General features: G+C 52.4%; 1 protein-coding gene across 2 annotated transcripts in view; it reads left to right on the top strand.

The window, feature by feature from the left end:
• KREMEN1 (kringle containing transmembrane protein 1) overlaps positions 1-8,226 on the top strand; it is a gene marked incomplete at its 5' end in the record, with an annotated part of 64,415 nt that extends 56,189 nt beyond the window's left edge. Inside the window, 4 exons of one of the 2 annotated variants that reach the window (XM_082667488.1) lie at positions 507-839; positions 1,690-1,851; positions 2,927-3,011; positions 4,632-8,226. In XM_082667488.1, the coding sequence (XP_082523614.1) occupies positions 507-839; positions 1,690-1,851; positions 2,927-3,011; positions 4,632-4,800 (749 nt within the window). In that variant the 3' untranslated portion in view covers positions 4,801-8,226. The remainder of the gene's footprint in view (positions 1-506; positions 840-1,689; positions 1,852-2,926; positions 3,012-4,631) is intronic. The other variant, XM_082667489.1, reaches the window with a different exon arrangement.
• Between the last annotated feature and the right edge of the window lie 10,239 nt (positions 8,227-18,465).

Below are 18,465 nucleotides of genomic sequence, written 5' to 3' on the forward strand. Positions count from 1 at the left end.
TACTTGGGATGCGCTTGGCTTTTTACGACCTTACCTCATCAGTGCCCCCTGCAGAGAGGTCCTGTGTTTTCATGTGCTTTGTCTCATCTGTCCTCACACATTTATGTGATACGAGAGCAGGTAGGTGGTGGTCTCTCCACTCTCAAAGCTGTGAGAAGCTAGAGGTCTGGATGTGAAGTATGGCCCCTGGGATCAATGGCCCAGCTGGTTCCGAACCCAGACTCTCTGACTCCAGCCTGGCCCCTGCCGGGGCCGCACTGCTGTGCTGTGTGCTAACTTTAAGGTCTCCTGGGGGAAAAAAAAAAAGCCTCCAGTCATTTGTTCAGGGTTTAAGCGATTCATTCTGTGATTCAATCCTGAAACATGAGACAGTCTGGTTTTGCAGACAAAAAACAACATCCCAAACTGGATCCCATCAGCTAGGAAGTTTTGTTTGTAACAGGTTGAAAAGTGAGCCCTGTGGCCGAGCCCCAGCCTGAGGGCTGGTATCCTTTTGTCTCCTGCAGCTCTGGTCGGTGCCTGTGGTGGGAATTACTCGGCCATGACTTCCGTGGTCTATTCCCCCGACTTTCCCGACGCATACGCCACAGGGAGGGTCTGCTACTGGACCATCCGGGTCCCGGGAGCCTCCCACATCTACTTCAACTTTGCCTTGTTTGACATCCGGGATTCCGCAGACATGGTGGAGCTGCTGGACGGCTACACCCACCGCGTCCTGGTCCGTTTCAACGGGAGGAACCGCCCACCTTTGTCCTTTAACATCTCTCTGGACTTTGTCATCTTGTATTTCTTCTCTGATCGCGTCAATCAGGCCCAGGGATTTGCTGTCTTGTACCACGGTAAGACCCCGGCCTCCTTGGGCTCCCCTTGAACCTCATTGTGACGTGTGGACCTCGGGTGCTTCTTGCCAGAAGGACTGTACGTCAGGATCTGCCCACTCAACTTGCAGGTTTTCCCGCCTCCTATTTTATAACTTGTACCCACTTCATGATACAGAAACGAGGTGCCACCTGTGAGTTCTGCTGTCTTAGTCGTTCTCATGACAGTTTTCATGGGAGAGTTAAAAGACTAACTAAAAGAAAGAGCTGAGATTGGCAGAATCGGAAGGTTCCAGAGAGGTCATTTGCTCCATCCTCCTGCCTCTGAACATCCTAGCCAATCCCCAAAGCCTGGTTTACCATCTTCAGACCCTCCTAACATGGGGCTGCACTCCTGCCCCTGTAATGTGAACACACGTGTGCTAGGCACAACTCCTTGCCCGCACATGAGAACACAGCAGGTGTCCATGACCTAGTCTCTGTCCTGGATGTCAAGGGCCTCAAGAAGAGTTCGGGCAGTGTGCGGCTACAGGAAGGAGGAGGAGGCCTCCTCACGGGTGGGACGGGCTGAAAGAACAGGTAGAGTTGGGGCAGACAGATAGGAAGGAAGAGGGCCTTCGGGGCAGAGGGACCATAGCTGCAGAGGCACAAGGGCAGGAAAACCCTAAAGCACGTTCCGGGATCCACGCAGAGACACGTCAAATGGCTCCTTCGGAGCCAGAGCCTGGCAGGTTCTGCTTTGGGGCCAGCGGGGCCAAGAATTGCCCCCAGCACTGAACTATAGAAAACTGCCTTCTCTTCATGACCAGTGCCTCCTCCTCTTCATTGTCTCCACCAGCTTTCCCCCAGCTAATTCCTTTTGATCTTCCAGCCGTCAAGGAAGACCCGCCACAGGAGAGGCCCACTGCCAACCAGACGCTGGCTGAGGTGTTCACGGAGCAGGCCAACCTCAGTGTCAGCGCTGCCCGGTCCTCCAAAGTCCTCTACGTCATCACCACCAGCCCCAGCCACCCACCCCAGACCATGCCAGGTAGCAGTTCCCAGACACCATCAAAGGGGTGGGAGCCACAGAGCTTGGGGGTAGTGCACTTGGCGGTTACAGAAACAGAGCTCTCTCAGGTGTTTCTCTTTCCGAGGTAGGCTGGGGGTCCTGGCTCCATGACTCTGTTTGTCCTGGCCTTGGAGGGACATTTTCTCTTTAGCTTGATTCCGTAGTCCTTACCTCCAACATCCAACACGGCTGCCTTTAGTACGTGGTGATTAATCAGCTAACCCAGTGTTTCCTGCGGCCCCAAGTTGTAGCTCTCTGAGTGCATCAGCAGTTGCCAGAGCTGTGTTTATTCAGTCATTCGGAAGATGTGTAAGTGCTTTAATGGTGTCAGGCTCTGTCTTAGGCACTGGATTGTACAGCGAACCACACAAAATCCCTGCCCATCTGTGGCTGACACATGGAAGGAGAAAGACAAAAAGCAAAAGAAGAGTCAGATAGTCACCAGAGCTGTGAAGGCAGGTCCTGCAGGAGACGGGTGGAGAGAGGGTGGTGATCTTATGGTTCAAGCTGGCTAACTTGGTCGGGTACGGACTGTGACTCTCTCTTTTCTGCCAAGGAAGTTGGAGCTGCAGATACCATTCGCAATTCCCTGGACTAGAGGTTTTCCCCTGCAAGACTCACAGTAGGAAGTCAGGGAGGAGAGCCCCTTCCTGTGTATCCTATTGTTTGTGTATCTGTAGGATTTCACAAGTCACACATCCCATTCCTCAGATGAGGAAATGAGGCCCAGAGAGTTTATGTAATTCGTCTGTGGTCGCACAGTGATTCCAGTGGTAGAGACAGAATGTGCACCACTCCTTTCAACTCCAAGTTGAGTGTGCTTTGGACCACCCTGCCTGCCTCTCTCCAGGAGGGAGTCTAGAGCAAGTCGAGGTGCTCAGAAGGTCTGGTACTCCGGGCCAGCCCAGCTCGAGCTGCGTTGCATGGCTACCCCCCACCTGCAGGGAGCTCCTCAGCCAGGCCTGCTTCTCTGAGCCACCAGGCCTCACTCAGACCTCCTTCTGAAAAGTGAGCTCACACAACACAGTCCGATCACCCCTGTCTTTTGCACTTGCAGGATGGACAGTGTATGGCCTGGCAACGCTCCTTATCCTCACGGTCACAGCCGTCATAGCAAAGATGCTTCTGCACATCACTTTCAAGTGAGTATGAGAGCCATCCGACTCCAGGAGGGGAAGGCTCAGGGCTCCTTTTCTACTACGCTTCAGTTGTCTGAGAACACTTGTAATATCGGAACATGATTCCAAAGCGCTCAGTGCTGGGCAGCGTGAGGCCATAGACATTCCTCATTCTCTGTAGAGTGAAATGTACAACTGGACAAATCTCACTAGGTTTGAGGGATTGTGTGTGTGCTCCTGGGTCTAAAGGATACGATTTCAAGGAGGATTGAAATAGTCTGGGCATAAAACAGGACAATTTCCATCTTTTGGCTTGTGCTGGCCCCCTGAAGAGATGTTTACATAAGAGCAAAGATTCCTAGGACAATACCAGGCATATTTCCTGATGCCTTCTAGAAACTGTGAGACATTCTTAGGAAGAGAATTCCAACATTTTATTAACTATTGCTTAATAATTATTTTAAAACAATTATTTAAGAAGCTTTTAAAAACTTCATCCTTCAGTTCCAACCAATTTGGAAAAAAATATTTCCTCCCCTTACTTCCGCTGTTCAGGTTTAACTGTTCTGCCTTCCAGGAAAGGGGTGATGGTTCATGCACTGATGTTTGTGTGCCTGCAGAGGGGGGTGCTAATTTTCTTAGCCCTCTGCTCTGTCTTTCCTGTGGTTCTCAGTCCAGGCTCTCTCCATTTCTTTTCTTTTCCTCAGTAAAACTTTTTTCTCAGTTTTACTGAGATATAATTAACATAAGGGCTCTCTCCATTTCAAGGCCTTCCTGAGCATTGGTGTCCTGTAAAAGCTACCTTTTCCCTGACCTTCTGGCTTGCTCTCTGCCACAGACTTCTTTGTACATTAAATGCCGTCTCCTCCATTGCCCTGTAAAGGCTGCCCTTGGCCTCTTTGGCACCACCCATAGGCCTTTCCACCCTGCACTTTACATTTTTCAGTGGAAACAATGTCCTTGTTATTGTCTACTGGGCATCTATATCTGTGTTTCTCTTTCTTTTTTTTTTTTAAGTCCCAGTTCACACATTCTGGGGAAGCCTCTCAGGCACAGTCCCGTCTGCGTGTCCCCCACAGCAGGGAGAGCGCAGGACACTCTCTCTAGGGTCCAGCACTTCACCGCACACTGAGGCACCAAAGCCCGTGTCTGACTTTCATCTGACACCGAGCCCCTCTGCAGCTTCCCTGTCAAGCAGTGCCGGGGGCTGGCATGGGGGCAGGGCAGGCGTGGGCAGAAAGGCAGGTCCCAGTCCAAGAAGAGCAGGCTTGCCTTCATCCTGTTTAGCTAGGTGGGCTTCCGAATAAGTGTCATTTGAAAAGAGTTCTTCTGCTTAAAAAGAAAGAAGTATTTTGAAAACTCATAATCTCTCAGGCCAGCCCTTTCCAGATTTGAATAATCCTTCCAGCTAGAAGGTTCTTCATTACACTGAGCTGGAACCTGCCCCACTGCACTGCCATCCCACAGGGCGCAGGTCATCCAGATGGCAGTCCCTCGGGTCTCTAAAGGCAGCTATAAGGTTTCCTGAGGCCTCACGTCACTGAATGTCCCATTTTATAGGTGCAGGTATCTCATGAGATGGTAGGTTCTTTCGGACGCTTTGTTCTATTCTACTTGAAAAATTAAGTTATTTTTGTTCGACAGATCCCATCGTGTTCCTGCCTTAGGGGACCTTAGGGACTGTCGTCAACCAGGGACGTCGGGGGAAATCTGGAGCATTTTTTATAAGCCTTCTACTTCGATTTCCATCTTTAAGAAGAAGCTCAAGGGTCAGAGTCAACAAGATGACCGTAATCCTCTTGTGAGTGACTAAAACCTCCCCGCTCTGTGCCCAGGACGTGAGATCCCTCTGAGCTCGAGGCCCCTGGGGACCACTTCTCCCGTGGTTTCCTTTGACTGACTCTTCCTGCCTCTCCCTTGGCCTCTTCTGGGGCACCGGCCACAGGGGCAGCATAGCCTGGATTCGACCTGCTTCATCACTGCACTTAGGAGAGAGACTCATGGTCCTACGGTCCGTGCCTCCTGCATCTCTCTCTCTCTGATCTAGGAACAGGGTGTCGGGACAGTGGGGCTGAGATGACAGAGATGGTTGTGTCCAGCACTGGGCTCAGGTACGTTCTAGACGACTGTCAGGTAGTGGGTAGGTAGTGCTTCTTCTCAGTTTTGTCCACACAGATTGCTTTCTCCTGGTCTTTATGGTTTGGAACAGGCTAGGCAGAGAGAGTTCTGAGGCTGTCCTGGGGGTTGGCCCCCCAAAGCATGACAGAAACCCACGCTCTGTGCTGACTCTGGGGCTTTGCTCCGTGGGCTCCAGGAGAGAATGGGCCGCCTCCAGCCTGGAAGGGCCTGTCATGTAAAAACCTGACACCTTCACCCATGGGCTTCTTTCTATGGCTTCTTCTGCAGCTTGGTGACCAGCAGACAAGTTTGAGGGGTGGTCATAGGAAACATCCATTCATTTATTCATGCAGTAGACTTTACCGAAAGCTTTTCTAGGTGCTCAGTAGCTCCTTGTTGGGCTGGATTTGGTGACCTCTCCCCCAAGCTGCTCGTCCTGTGAAGCCTGAGCCAGGCCCCGTCTCGGGATTCCTAAGCTGACTCTCAGTTCAGAACAGGGAGTGTAAACATGGTTGAGCATCCAGGAAGCAACGTGTGACACAGGGTGCCAGCAGTCCCTCCTTTAAGTGTCCCTTATTTTAAAAGAGGATGAAAAATTTCCCATGGCCTGTGCTCTCTGCGGCCTCCATGCCTCTTCTTATGGGGACAGGGTGGGCTTCGGAATGGCTCAGTGGGGAAGGAGAGGCCTCTTGTCCCTACTCCCACACCCTCTGCCCCCCAGAAGGGGAGGGGAGCCGCAGAGAGTGGCATGCGGAGTGGGGAGGGAGGGTGTGGGAACGGGAGCCCCACTGAGGAAAGGCCTCCGAAGATTGAGAGCTGTACCTGCAGCGGCCGTGGGTGGTGGGAGTCCGTGCCATCCCGTCCAGAAGCCCTGCCGTCCGTCCAAGAGCAGCCTCGTCTACAGCAGCCGGGAGGAGCACCTGGGACCCCAAAGGCCGGGCCTGGCCTCTGTCGGAGTGTGGCTCTCCCGCAGGCACTCGAGCCTTGGGCCTCGTTGTGCCAAGTGTTTGGGGCACTTTGCCCCCCCTCGCCGAACCCCTGAGCTACTGCCTGCTGTGGCCTTCCCTAGGGGTCTGCCACACCGGCAGGCGTCTGCGCCCAGCTCCCAGAAAGACAGAGGGCCGCGTGGGGCCAGCTGGGAGGCGACACCAGCAACCAGGAGAGATGCTGGGAGCTGGCAGCGTGGGCCAGGGGCGTTTGGAGGGGGAAACGCCACGTGTCCACGGGAGAGCGGGGGCGCTGCCCCAGGCACCGGGTGAGGCTTTGATCTGGAAAGGGCGGTTACCCCGAGCAGCTGTCAGCAGGGTCTGGAGACAGGCCTGCCGAGTGCAAGGACCACTGGAATATACTGACGTATACAGTCTCCCCTCCAAGCTATTCCTGGCCTTTATGGAATCTCCTCTCAAACACAAGTGTCAGGTGTGTGCAGTCACAGAGGGCCCTGTGCTGTGAATAGGTCCGCGCAGCACAGAGGGAATGTGGAGTCCCACCCGGGAGGGGTCCACCCGGCCAGGGGCAGTCGCTCGCAGCCATGGGCTCCCTCTGATCACTGGCCTTGGGGCCTCCTATGGGCCCGCCTGCCCTCTTCACATTTCGTGACTTCAGGTCACGGTGTGTCTGAGCACCTGGAGCAGCCCTTTTTCAGAGATCCCAGAAGGGCTGTGACCCCAGTGTTGTCTTTCTTGCCACCCCAGGCACAGCCCAGCACCCTGGGACCCACTTACCATCCCGGGAGCAGCCCCAGGAATCCCAAACCGGCCTCAGGACAGCATGGGGGGAGAGGGCCATAAATTGTCCCAGGCCAACCTCTGTAAGCATGATCCCCCAGAGGGCCCCCCGTGGCTAAGTAAACACTGGAGGCATAAATTGTCCCAGAAGAGGGGAACCTGTGAGGCCAGAAGAGGGGAGATGTACACCCAGGAGCACCGAAGGAGGAAGCACTTGATCTGCTAAGAAACCACTTTAGAGGCAAGAAAGTGGGGGTTGGAGGGGACTGGAAAGGGGTGACCCTGAGAAAAGGGTGAGGCGCCCCCTTTCTGGGCATGAGCGAGGTAACCAGGTTGCTGTAACTTCTGAAGTGTGGGCTCTGGCTCAAGACTCCAGCCGGCCAGAAACCCGCAGCGCAACGATCAAAGCACTCGCAAGCACAGCTGTCCTGGCCCTTAGGCCGAACCCATGGGTGGGCACGGCCCCACCCGCATGGCCCATCATCAGCCCCAGGCAGGAGTGGCCTGACCTGCTCAGTGTCCGGCCGGGTCATCCTGACACTAGCAGGGCATGCAGCCTGTCACCAAGCCCCCATGCTTCCTGGCACTTCATCTTCCCTAGCACTTACAGGGGGACGGCCTCCGAGGTCCCATCCCCTTGTCTGATGAGCACCCCAGGCCTCCTGCAGAGCCTGGTGGCCCCCACTCTGTAGCCCGGTCAACTGCTGCCCTCTTGGGTTTCCAATCTTCTCCTTGCTGTTTGATGTCTGCTTTTGTTACCACCTTGGGAATGTTTAACCTTTTGATTGTTTTCCTCTGGTGTCTGTTTACCCTCCTCACTGTTCTACCTCCTGGCCAGGGCTCTCAGCTTAGCTACCCTGGCCCAGGGTGTTTTTCAGACCTTCCAGCCCAGCTGCCTCCTCTCAGGCTGGCTGGCCCAGGGGGATGGGGCCTCACCCTCTGTTTGCAGACCCCAGGGGGCCCATCTCCCAGGTTCCCATCTTGCCAAGTTGAACATATTTAACGAGGCAGCAGTGGGGTGTGGAGGAAAGTCTGAGGTCAATCTACTGCTTCAGAAAGGACGTGTCCTCAGGAGCACACAGTTGAGGGGCTGCCGCCGAGGGGTCCACACAGCGCCAGGACCTGCCCACATCCAGACTCACCTTCCCGCAGGGATCCTGACTTTGGATGACATGGCTTTATTTGTAAATATGCTCTTAATACACAACTTTGAGAATAAAATAGAAACATCATGTATTTTAAAATATAAGATGAAGTGTGACGCACTGTATACAATTTAATATATATTTTTAGGATTGTTATTTAAGAAAATGGAATGTAATGGTACTTTTACAAAAGAGAGAAAAATGTTATTTTTACCGTCTGGAGAAAATAAATATTCTCATTGTTGTAGAAACCGTGATGGGCCCTAGGTTGTCGTGTTTACGGGAGGCTCCCAAGCCCGAGGCCAGGAAGGTGTCGCGCTGGGAGGACCTCAGGCTCTCACTGGGTCAGCGTCTTCCAGTCGCTCAGCTCTCATCGCGTCTCTGACCCACAGCCGATCTCCGGCCGGTAAGGTCTGAAGAGTTGGGATTCCAAACTCACATGGTGCACGGTGGACATAGGGTGGCCACGGGCAAGGGCACAGGGCTCTGCACTCAGAAAACCTGGGTCTGAAGTGGCTTCAGGTCGGTCGGCCCAGCTTCCCCTCCTGTAAGATGCACAGCATCTACGTCTCAGAAGGTCAAGAAGGCTAGCATGCTGCATGATTATCATCCACATGGGTTTCCCTGCCTTTCAGAGCAGCCAGCTCTTCCTCTCCCCTTTCCCCCCACCCCTTCCTTTTTATAACACGGAAGAAGCTCGGATGTGACCTGCCCTCTCCCGTGAGGAGCTGTGCACCCCAGTGGCCCTTGCATTGGGTCCTGTGGTCCCTGTTTTGACGATGAGGAAGCTGAGGCTCAGATAGGAGTGCGGGGCAGTAAACTAAGAGTACGGCTGAGTCAGCCTGCAGGATTCAGCTCCCACCATTGGTTCGCTGTGAGCCCGGGGGTGTAAAACAGGGAGCCTTTGAAGGGTTTCAGTGGAGGAGCGACGCCAGATTCCCAGTGAGAAGGATTTCCTACGTGCATTTGGAAAACAGGTCGGAGTGGGGTAAGACCAAGGGCGAGGAGGCCAGTTGGGAGATACCGAGGCCCCCACACCAGCGCCGTGGAGGGAGGGGAGGGCCTGAGAGAGAGTTGGCCACCTCCGCAGGCCAGGGGCCTGGCTCATCCCCCAACCCCACCACCACGTGACCTCGGGCGCATGCCCCCTCCCCAGGTGCCTGTTTTCTCACCTGTCAGGTGAGGGCAATTACAGTACTTATTTACGTCATCGAGTTGTGATGAGTTATTACCTGTGGTATGTTTTCAGTAAGTGGTGGCTGTTCCTTGTTATTTTAGAAAGGAGCTGGGGGGTGAAGAACAAGGGAGTGTCTAGGGTGATGCCCAAGTATCCTGACTTGGGTGCTGGGGAGAGAGAGAGGCCAGTCTTTTCGATAAAGGACGTAAAAGGCACCGGAAGAGAGAGAAGACACGCTGAGTTCTGTTTGGGCTGAGTGAGATCCCGTGGGACATGGAGGCAGAGCTGTCAGGCCGGGACAGGCAGCCTGAGACCCAGGGAGGGTCAGACCTAGGTTCCACAGCCCATGGAAATGGGGACACAGATGACATCTCCAGGGTGTGTCTGGGGCCACCCAGGAGGCTGCTGAGGACAGTGTCACGGACACACTCAGGCAGATGAGGGGGAGCCTGGGCAGGAGTGGGGTGGGGGGAGCTGGCTCGTGGAGAAGGAGAGGGGGCAGCCCCGGAAGCCAAGCTTCGGACCTACCTGGTTCAGTCACACAGCCACTGCTGGTTCTGGGAGCCCCGGGTCCAAATTCTCAGGAGGCAGTTTGCTGGGGGAGGTCTCCCTGCTCCAGCTGGTTATGGCAATGAGAAAAGGGGGCACGTTACCACCGCCTCAGATGCAGACGCGTTCCTCAGAGCAGTGCCTGGACCACTTGCTTCAGAATCCCTGGTGTGCTTGTTCGAAATGCAGGTTCCTGGGCCCCACCCCAGACCTGCCAGAATCCCTGGGAAGCTTCTGAGTGTTGCCGACGCTCACTGAACTGTGACAGCCCTCTTGTTTGAGACGTTTGGTCAGTAGTCACCTTTTCCTCTAAAACGAATCATCCACTCATAGGCAGTGGCCTTAAGTTCCACTGGCTGCTTCCTCCACTATCCACAGTGTATTGGTTACTCGACTTTGAAGGCCGTATCACTCCAGAGATTCATTGCGGAACAGAGAGGGGCAGGGGAGGAGAACTGCGCAGCACAGCAGTCATTCCAGACACTTCTCCAGAAAGCGCTGCCTTGACGTGGGGTTTGTGCCCCCCTCCCGCTGTCCCCTCCCTTCCTGACCTCGGCCTGCGCCCAGGGTGCCAGTCAGCCCTAACCTGCTGTGGCCGTTGCCACATGATGGCACCTCACAGGCCAGCTTCACTTGAGTGTTTATCTTCTCTGAGCTCTCCTCTGTTTCCCATATGCGCTTTCCTTCCCTGAAGGAAAATATTTTTAATGGCTGGTGGAAGACAAATGGGACAGCCTAGCTGGTGAACTTCTTAGAGATGGATCCGCCTGCAACAGAAAAATAAATACACGCAGCCAGGATGCACACCACTGTCCTGCCCAGAGCAGCGCCAGGAGGAGCCCCCAAAACCCATCTGAGTGGACTCTGGAGATCGCTGACCTTGACCTCATCTCCTTGTTCCAAACCCGCAAGATGGGACACTAAAACCCGCCCATCCGGGAGCCAGCACCAGGGCAGCATCAGCACCATCCTCTGTCAGGCAACCAAGGCCCTTCTTCCCATGGAGACGAAAGGGCTGGACAAGGGTGACCTTGTCTCCAAGCTTGGGGGTCATGTGATCATCCCCTCTCCCCACTGGGCTGTGCGTGCCTGAAGCTGCAGACGGTCTCTGGGATGCAGAGAACTGGGAAGCTTTTGTTCCTCTGGCAGGGTCGGGTCCCCATGGGGGATTGATTGTTTTTGCTTGGCTGAAAGGGACACTTTGGGGATAGAATATTTCAGCCTCAAGAAGCAGCAACATTTGCTTGTAGCTGGAAGTCTCCCGTCCTGGTCTCCAGCTGTTGTCTGGAGCCACCAGATCCCTGCTGAATGGGACTACACCCGGCAACTGGACGCAGACAGCACCGGGCTGGGCTGGCCGTGGACCAGCCTGTGTCTGAGAAGCCCCTCTCCAGGACAGCCCGGTAGCAGGGATGCCCTCAGCCCTCTCAGTGGTGTTTACCAGGCTCTGGAATGAACCTGCCCACTGTGGATGACTGGGCTGGGGAACCAGGCTCCACAGGGAAGCATTTTAGGGGGAAAACAGATCCAAGCTTGAGGTCCAGAGTAACTCCTTGGGAAAAAAGATGGCAGGATCTGAAACAGCCAAAGTTCTTGCAACAGAGAAGCTTCAGTTCTCTTATTTAGCTCTCAGGAACGTTTACCATTGTCCCTGTTCAAGTGAAGCCACTGAACTTCTAAAAACTTAATTGAGGACCTGCTGTTTTGCACACTGATCGTGAGAATATGTGTAATGAACTCGCCTTAGTCGCTGGTACCAAAGGTAAAATCGGATCAAGAGCACTCAGTGGGAATTCAAACCTCATATTAGCCAAATGTGGGGCAGCTTTTTATAGGTCCCAGGTGAGCTGAGGAAATCTGAATGTGCAAGGATGCTGCTGCTGCTGATAATAATAATAGCTACCATTTCTGCGGTATGTGTGCCAGACACTGTGCTCAACCCTTAAAGTCGTCCCTGGGTCAACCCAGCCTGGGAACCAAGGCTCAGAGAAGCAGTCCGGCCAGTGGAGGGCAAGGCCAGGACTGAGCCCAAGTCTGCTGGCTCCAAAGCCAAGGCTCCTGGTTCCTGTTGCTCTGCAAGCCCCTCCCACTTGGGCAGGGGGTTGGGGTCTGAGGGGAAACCCTGTGGCCCCCAAATATTTCCCCCAAATATCATCCCTGTTGCTTCCAGACAGCCCAGGGAAAATACAGATCAATTTGCCTGGGGTGAGGAAGGCATCAACTCTACACTTCTTTACCTATTTGGCAACCCAGACTCCTTTGGGAATCAGAGGAATGTCACGAAGCCTGTCCCCAAAAGACCTCACCTGCAAAAGCTACATAGAAATTCTGGAGATTCAGAGATGCTCCCCACCCAGCCCCAGAAACCCTTCCATGGACTTCAGGTTCAGAATCTCTCCATTAAGCCAAAACAGGGGTACCTGAAAGTTAAAACTAGACCAAAAGAGTAATAATCATAATAGTAACCATGCATATACACTTTACTGATCACTTATCCAGTGTCAGGTACTCACACCAGGAGTTAGCAAACTTCTTCTGCAAAGGGCTAAATAGTAACTATTTTACCTTTTGTGGGTCCTGTGGTCTCCAGTCTCTGTCACAACCTCTCAACTCTGCCTGCACTGGTTGGGGGCAGCATCCACTCCAACCATAGCCTATTCCCAGGGACTCCCAAGGACCTCCCCCATCACCTCAAGTCCTCAAGCCTTCGGGTGACTGTGAGGGAGTGGGGATCGGCAGTGGGAGGCGGGCACCAAGGCCCACCCCTAAACAGCCACAGACAATATATAAACACATGGCAGCTTGTATGCCAATAGAACTTCATTTATGGACACTGAAACCTGGATTTTGTATAACTTTCACATGTCACCAAAGTATTCTTCCTCTTTTTTGACTCTCCTCCAATAATTAAAACATGTAAATACCATTCTCAGCTCGCGGGCTGTAGGAAAACAGAAGGCAAGCCCACAGGCCAGCCCCTGCACCATGCCAACCGCTTTTCATCCTTTTGAATGCTTACAACAGCTGGATGGGTTAGACCTCGTTATTATCCCCATGTGTCGGATGAGGACACTGAGGCTCAGAGAGGTTAAATAACTCACTCAAGAAGCACAGCAATCGGGACTTGAACCCACCCCCAAGCCTGTTTGCTTTTCTGAGAGACAAGCTGGGTGAGTTTAAATTGTGGAGAAAGGGAAGGAAAAGGTGCTGGTGGGGCAGAAAGGGAGACCCTAACACACAGCAGCGCTTGCCCCCTGGGAGCACAAGGGAGGGCGGGGTGGGGATAGGGGAGGCTCTTTGCTTGAATGGGCTGCACTGCAGGGGTGGCGACCGGTTTCCTCCAGAGGCCCCAGATCCACGACAGCTGGTGGCCCTCACATTGTTTTGCGTCTCCCAGGTTCTCTTAATTATAACTAATTTGCCACCCTCAGCAATGCCTTGTTCTCCTTTGCTAATACCCATGAGTTGGAACCATGAGCCAGACTCCCAGCCAAATGTTGGGCAAAAATCACTTCCCTTTCCCACGTAGGGAGCCCCAGTCTCTTAGAAACTGGCCTTCTCAGTGCCGCAAGGCGGGCAGGGCGGCCCTTTTGCATGTGGCCTTGCTTGGCTGAGATTTGCCATCAAATCTGTCAGCAAAGGGGCTTAGCAAAGAATCTGCTTAACTTTCTCCAACCCCTTGGCTCCCCGGCTGACTCTCGGGACAGGAGACTTGCTGCACGGGTGGCCTTTCTCTTTGGTGCTGTTCGCCTTTTCTCCATTCCCACCGAGTCATTTGCAACTTGGGCCCAAGTCTTGGGAACCCTCTACCCCAGAAACACTCCGGGCTGTGCCTCTGTCTTGTTTGGGGTGACAGGGACCGGAAGCTGGGACTGAGGAAGGCGGCCGCTGCTGAGGGGTGGGGGAAGGAGGCAGGCTTGCCAACATACCTGTGTAGGTAACCCTAGCCAAGCCACCTGGCTTCACCGAGGAAGCCTTGATTCCTCATCAGAGGAGCATTAATACCATGAGCTCTGAACTTGTGGGGACTGGGTTTAATACAGGCTCTGCTGTCACCAGCTCCCAGACCTCAGGCAAGTTATTTTACCTTTGTATCCTCAGTTGACTCATCTATAAAATAGGTCTAACAGTAGTTTTCTCATAGAGTTGTTGTGAAGATTAAATAACGTAATAAAGGTAAAGTGTTCAGCTCTGGCACTGGCATTTTAATGATTTTCATCAGTAAACTAAGGGTGGTGACACTCTAACCACACAGGTCTGGAGAGGGTCAGCATGTCAAGGGCCTGGTCCATAGTCCCAAACGGGAGCGGAATCACACGGTTCTGCAGCCAGACCTCCCGGGGACCACCAAGAGCATGGGACCTCAGATGCGCCCTGCCTTTGGGATTGAAACTCTGTTTATCAAATTCTAAGCACACAATGCACAAAGGGCAGTTCACTCCTTAGAAAAATAATTCCTGACTCGGTTCCTTTAAGTAGCTAATTTCCCCCAATATGTTCATTGTATGGCCCTATTTTATAAAAATATCTACTGACCATCACCTTCTCAGTAACGTTATCTGTTGGGTGAAAATACCCTTCTCCTGCAGGCCTCCTGCCTGCAGTGGATTTCTTCATCTGTTGCTTCAGGTCAGGAACAAATGCAGAATTTTGATGTCCTTTTATTTCCCTCCTGGCCCCAGGTGGGCAAACAGGCAGGCTAAAACCCCAGGCCCAGCTCTTTCTCTGCTCGCCCCGACTCTGCCTCCCACGCCCTTGCTTTCATGGCAGGAGCCGCCCCTGCGCAGCCTTGCTCACCAGCGCTGCTCAGTGGTAATATCTGAGTGCTGCGACAGAACATCAGGCCTGAACCGCCACCTCCATTGCTCTGGGCCCTAACCCTGTTGACTAACCCAGGGCACTCTCTCTCACCACGACACCTAGGAGCTCTCGGATTCTCAAAATGTCTGCTCAGAAGGCGAGTCCTCTGCGCCCTGACCCCACGGGACCCAACAACAGGAAGATCTTTATTTAAGAGCATCCTTTTTGTCTGCTTATAAAAGGAACACACCCCATCAGCAGGTACGTGAGCAGATGAATTATTCTACTTCCATACCATGAAATTCTAAGTCACTGTTCAACACATTTTATTTGATGTGTTTATATGTAGCTTGAATCTTTTATATTATTGAATTACATGTGCAATTTGGGGGGGGGGAAGCACATTGATTATTTTTTTTAAAATGGAAAGTGTAAAAAACAAAGCAACATTTGCCTCTCACTGGCATACCACTCAGAAGAAAGCAGTTCGTTCTTCTGTCTCTTCTGAAGAGTCAAAATGCTGGGGTGTGTGTTTCCAAGACAGACTAAGCCTGAGAGGTAGCACTTCCCCTGCTTGGGGAAGTCACCTGGGCTCCCAGGGCCGGGCTGAAGCTGCTAGCCTGCCCCACCCCAACCTGAGCCACCCCCAGAGGCACCTGCTTGTGTAGGGGGCACCTCCCAAAAGGTTCTCCCTGAGGCCAGCAGAATACTTGGGCCACAAGCCAAAAGGTTCTTCTCTTTGTTAACTACAAAATAAACAACTCAAGCCCCCCGGGCTACTTGCAGTACAAATGTTTATGCCTTTGGAAAGAGAAAAAAGAAAAACTCTTGAGAGTTCTGGAGCAGATGGGCGCCAAGTTTGTAATTAACCCTTAGCAATCGGGGTGTCTGATCTTCCGCCAAGGGGTCTGCAGCAGTTTGAGGCGGGTGGCTGATCTGGGCTTCTGCTATAACTTTGCTATTGATGGGCTTTTGAGGCCTTGGAATGCTCTCTGGAAATGACACCGGCTACATCTTTAAAACTCTGAATTAGGTACTAGAGACTCACCCTGAGAAAGAGCCTGACACCACAGCACCCGCTCCAGGTGAAGGGTTGTGAGCAGCTACAGCATTTAAACCACTTGGGGCAAGACCCCCTGATGATGGGTGTGTACACAGAGTCAGGGGGAGCAAGGCCCACCCACCACGGGGCTAACATTTGCTGAAGAGCAGGTACTTTGTCATATCAATGGTGGACATTGATTAAATGCCCGAGGACCAGACTCTCTGCTAAACTCGACACACTTCATATTATTTCATTTGATCCTCCCAACCACCCAGTAGGGTGGGTATGGTTATATTCACATTTCACAGATGAGGAAATTGAGTCTCAGAGAAGTAAAGTCTGCTTTATTTTTTTTTTGAGTCTCATTTAATCCTGGCTGCTTAGGTCCTCCTCTTCAGATGATAGGTGTCCCTTGCCCGAGGTCATCGACCTGGTGAGTGGTGGCAGAGCTGGGACTGAAACCCAGGGCTTTGCAACTTCAAAGTCACCTCCGGCCATCCCTGTCCATTTGTGTTCACTAACACAAATGACGGTTATCACCTTTCAGACTTCCAGAAGCAATGCCGAACTCAAAGGAGCTACCTGTGGGAGCTGAGTGCACAGACAAGCTCGCCACTTAGGGGTACCCAGAGGGAGTGAGAGGGGCAGCTGTCAGCCCCCAGGTCCCAAAGCCCATCATGAGAGGCTGGGGGATCTCAAAGGATCATCCTCCTCCATCTTTCCAATGGGGAAACTGAGGCCCAGAAGGTGGAATTCATGCCCAAGTTGCTACTATGACTTTGCCTCCACAGTCTGTGCTTTTCCACAGCTGCATGGAGCTTCCTGAAAAAAAACTGAAGGTGGTGGCAAGCACTGGACTGGGAAGATGGGGAGAAAGCTGATCTGGCATGTTCCCTGGGCCCTCGGTTTAGATGGAGGGCATCACCCAGTTGCCAAGGGTGTTTCTTCCTTTATGCAAAGTCAGCCGTGGACTGCTTCCATCTTTAGCTCCAGTATCTTGTGGATTCAAGGCACCCTTAATGTCACAAACAGGCAGGGTGGGGAGTGAGTGGGCAGAGGATCTCCAGGAGATTTTAGAGGCAGGACCCAAGAGTATACTCCTTCACTGTACTTCACTTCCTCCCACATCCCATTGGCTGTAACCAGTCACATGGGCTGGGCTGGATACAAGGGCTTCTGGGAAGTATAGTCCTCCTGCCGGGGAGGCGGTGTGGGAAATGAAATTGGTGAATCCACAGCACTGTCTCTGCCATAACTATTCAAAATCTCACAGTCGTGTCAGGGCCTGAAATGCCTCAAGATCTGAAGGAAGGTCCAGTGTGAGTGCTGTTCAGCATAGCATGTAGGAGGAGCAAGTGGGTGAGGCTGGAAAAGTGGGCTGGCCCAGCTTGAGAAACACCAGTGGAAAAGTAGCAGGGAGAGAGGGTACTGATCTGCAACCAAGCCCCACGTGGCTAAAGTCCCTGACATCAATTCAGCCACGGCAGGAGAGGGACATGATGGTGCCAGACACATATATACAACGGAATATTACTCAGCCATAAAAAGAAATGAAACTGAGTTATTTGTAGTGAGGTGGATGGACCTAGAGACTGTCATACAGAGTGAAGTAAGTCAGAAAGAGAAGAATAAATACCATATGCTAACACATATATATGGAATCTAAAAACAACAACAAAAAACTGGTTCTGAAGAACCTAGGGGCAGGACAGGAATAAAGACACAGACGTAGAGAATGGACTTGAGGACACGGGGAGGGGGAAGGGTAAGCTGGGACAAAGTGAGAGAGTAGCATGGACTTATATATACTACCAAATGTAAAATAGATAGCCAGTGGGAAGCAGCCGCATAGCACAGGGAGATCAGCTCGGTGCTTTGTGACCACCTACAGGGGTGGGATAGGGAGGGTGGGAGGGAGATGCAAGAGGGAGGGGATATGGGGATATATGTATATGTATAGCTGATTCACTTCGTTATACAGCAGAAACTAACACACCATTGTTAAGCAATTATACTCCAATAAAGATGTTAAAAAAAAAAAAAAAAAAAGATGGTGCCAGAGCAAGAGGCAGATGAATGTTAAGGGAAACCCAATAGCCCTGAAGATGTCCAGAGGAGGCCACACCAGCCAAGAGTCCTGGCTAGCTTTCCAGAAAAGAAGAGGATGCAAGGGGGAGCTGGAAAATGAAAATAAAGAACAGAGGAGAAAAGCAAACACAAGGCACTGGAGAGTTCTAAGACAACAGGGACTGGTGCCAGCAGGGCCCGCATCACACAAAGGCTACCTCTGCGGTGACACAGGGCCACACGTTCAGAAGGGTCCTGTGCTCGGCTCTGCTGTCACCATCTTGAAATTCTTAATAATTGTCAAAGAAGGGGCCCCATGTTTTCATTGTGCATTGGGCCGCACAAATTATGCAGCCAGCCCTATGTCTAGCGGTATCAGCATGATGACCCTGCCTCCAGGGCAGGGGTGCTGCTGAAAGAGGCTGCTTTCCAGCCTGATGGGATAGCAGGGCAACAGGAGATGGATCTAGAGGAAGATGGGGAGTGGGGGCTGGTCAGCTCAGGTGTGTCTTGTTCCTTAGTGTTCTCAGGTATAAATATTTAGGAGAGACTGGTTTCAGATTCCACTTGCTCAGGGAGCCAGATTAGGAGGAAACAAGTGCTTGCCGGTGAGAGATTTTTTTAAAAATTGAGAATGATGAGCTCTGTAAGAGATGTGATGTTGAGAATGACAGATGATAGATGAAGTCCAGGTGCCCAAATGGGGAAATGGGGACATTGGATTAAAGTGAGAGGGAGGGGCATTAGACTAGGAGACTTGAGGTTCATCCTAACTTTAGGAGCCTCTACCTTCATAGACAAAGAGACATTCAAGGAGGCCTGCCTGTATGTTTTTTAAAACCAGTCCTGG

The sequence above is a fragment of the Grampus griseus genome, assembly GCF_964374135.1.
Source record: "Grampus griseus genome assembly, chromosome: 12".
Classification (NCBI taxonomy): Eukaryota; Metazoa; Chordata; class Mammalia; order Artiodactyla; family Delphinidae; genus Grampus; species Grampus griseus.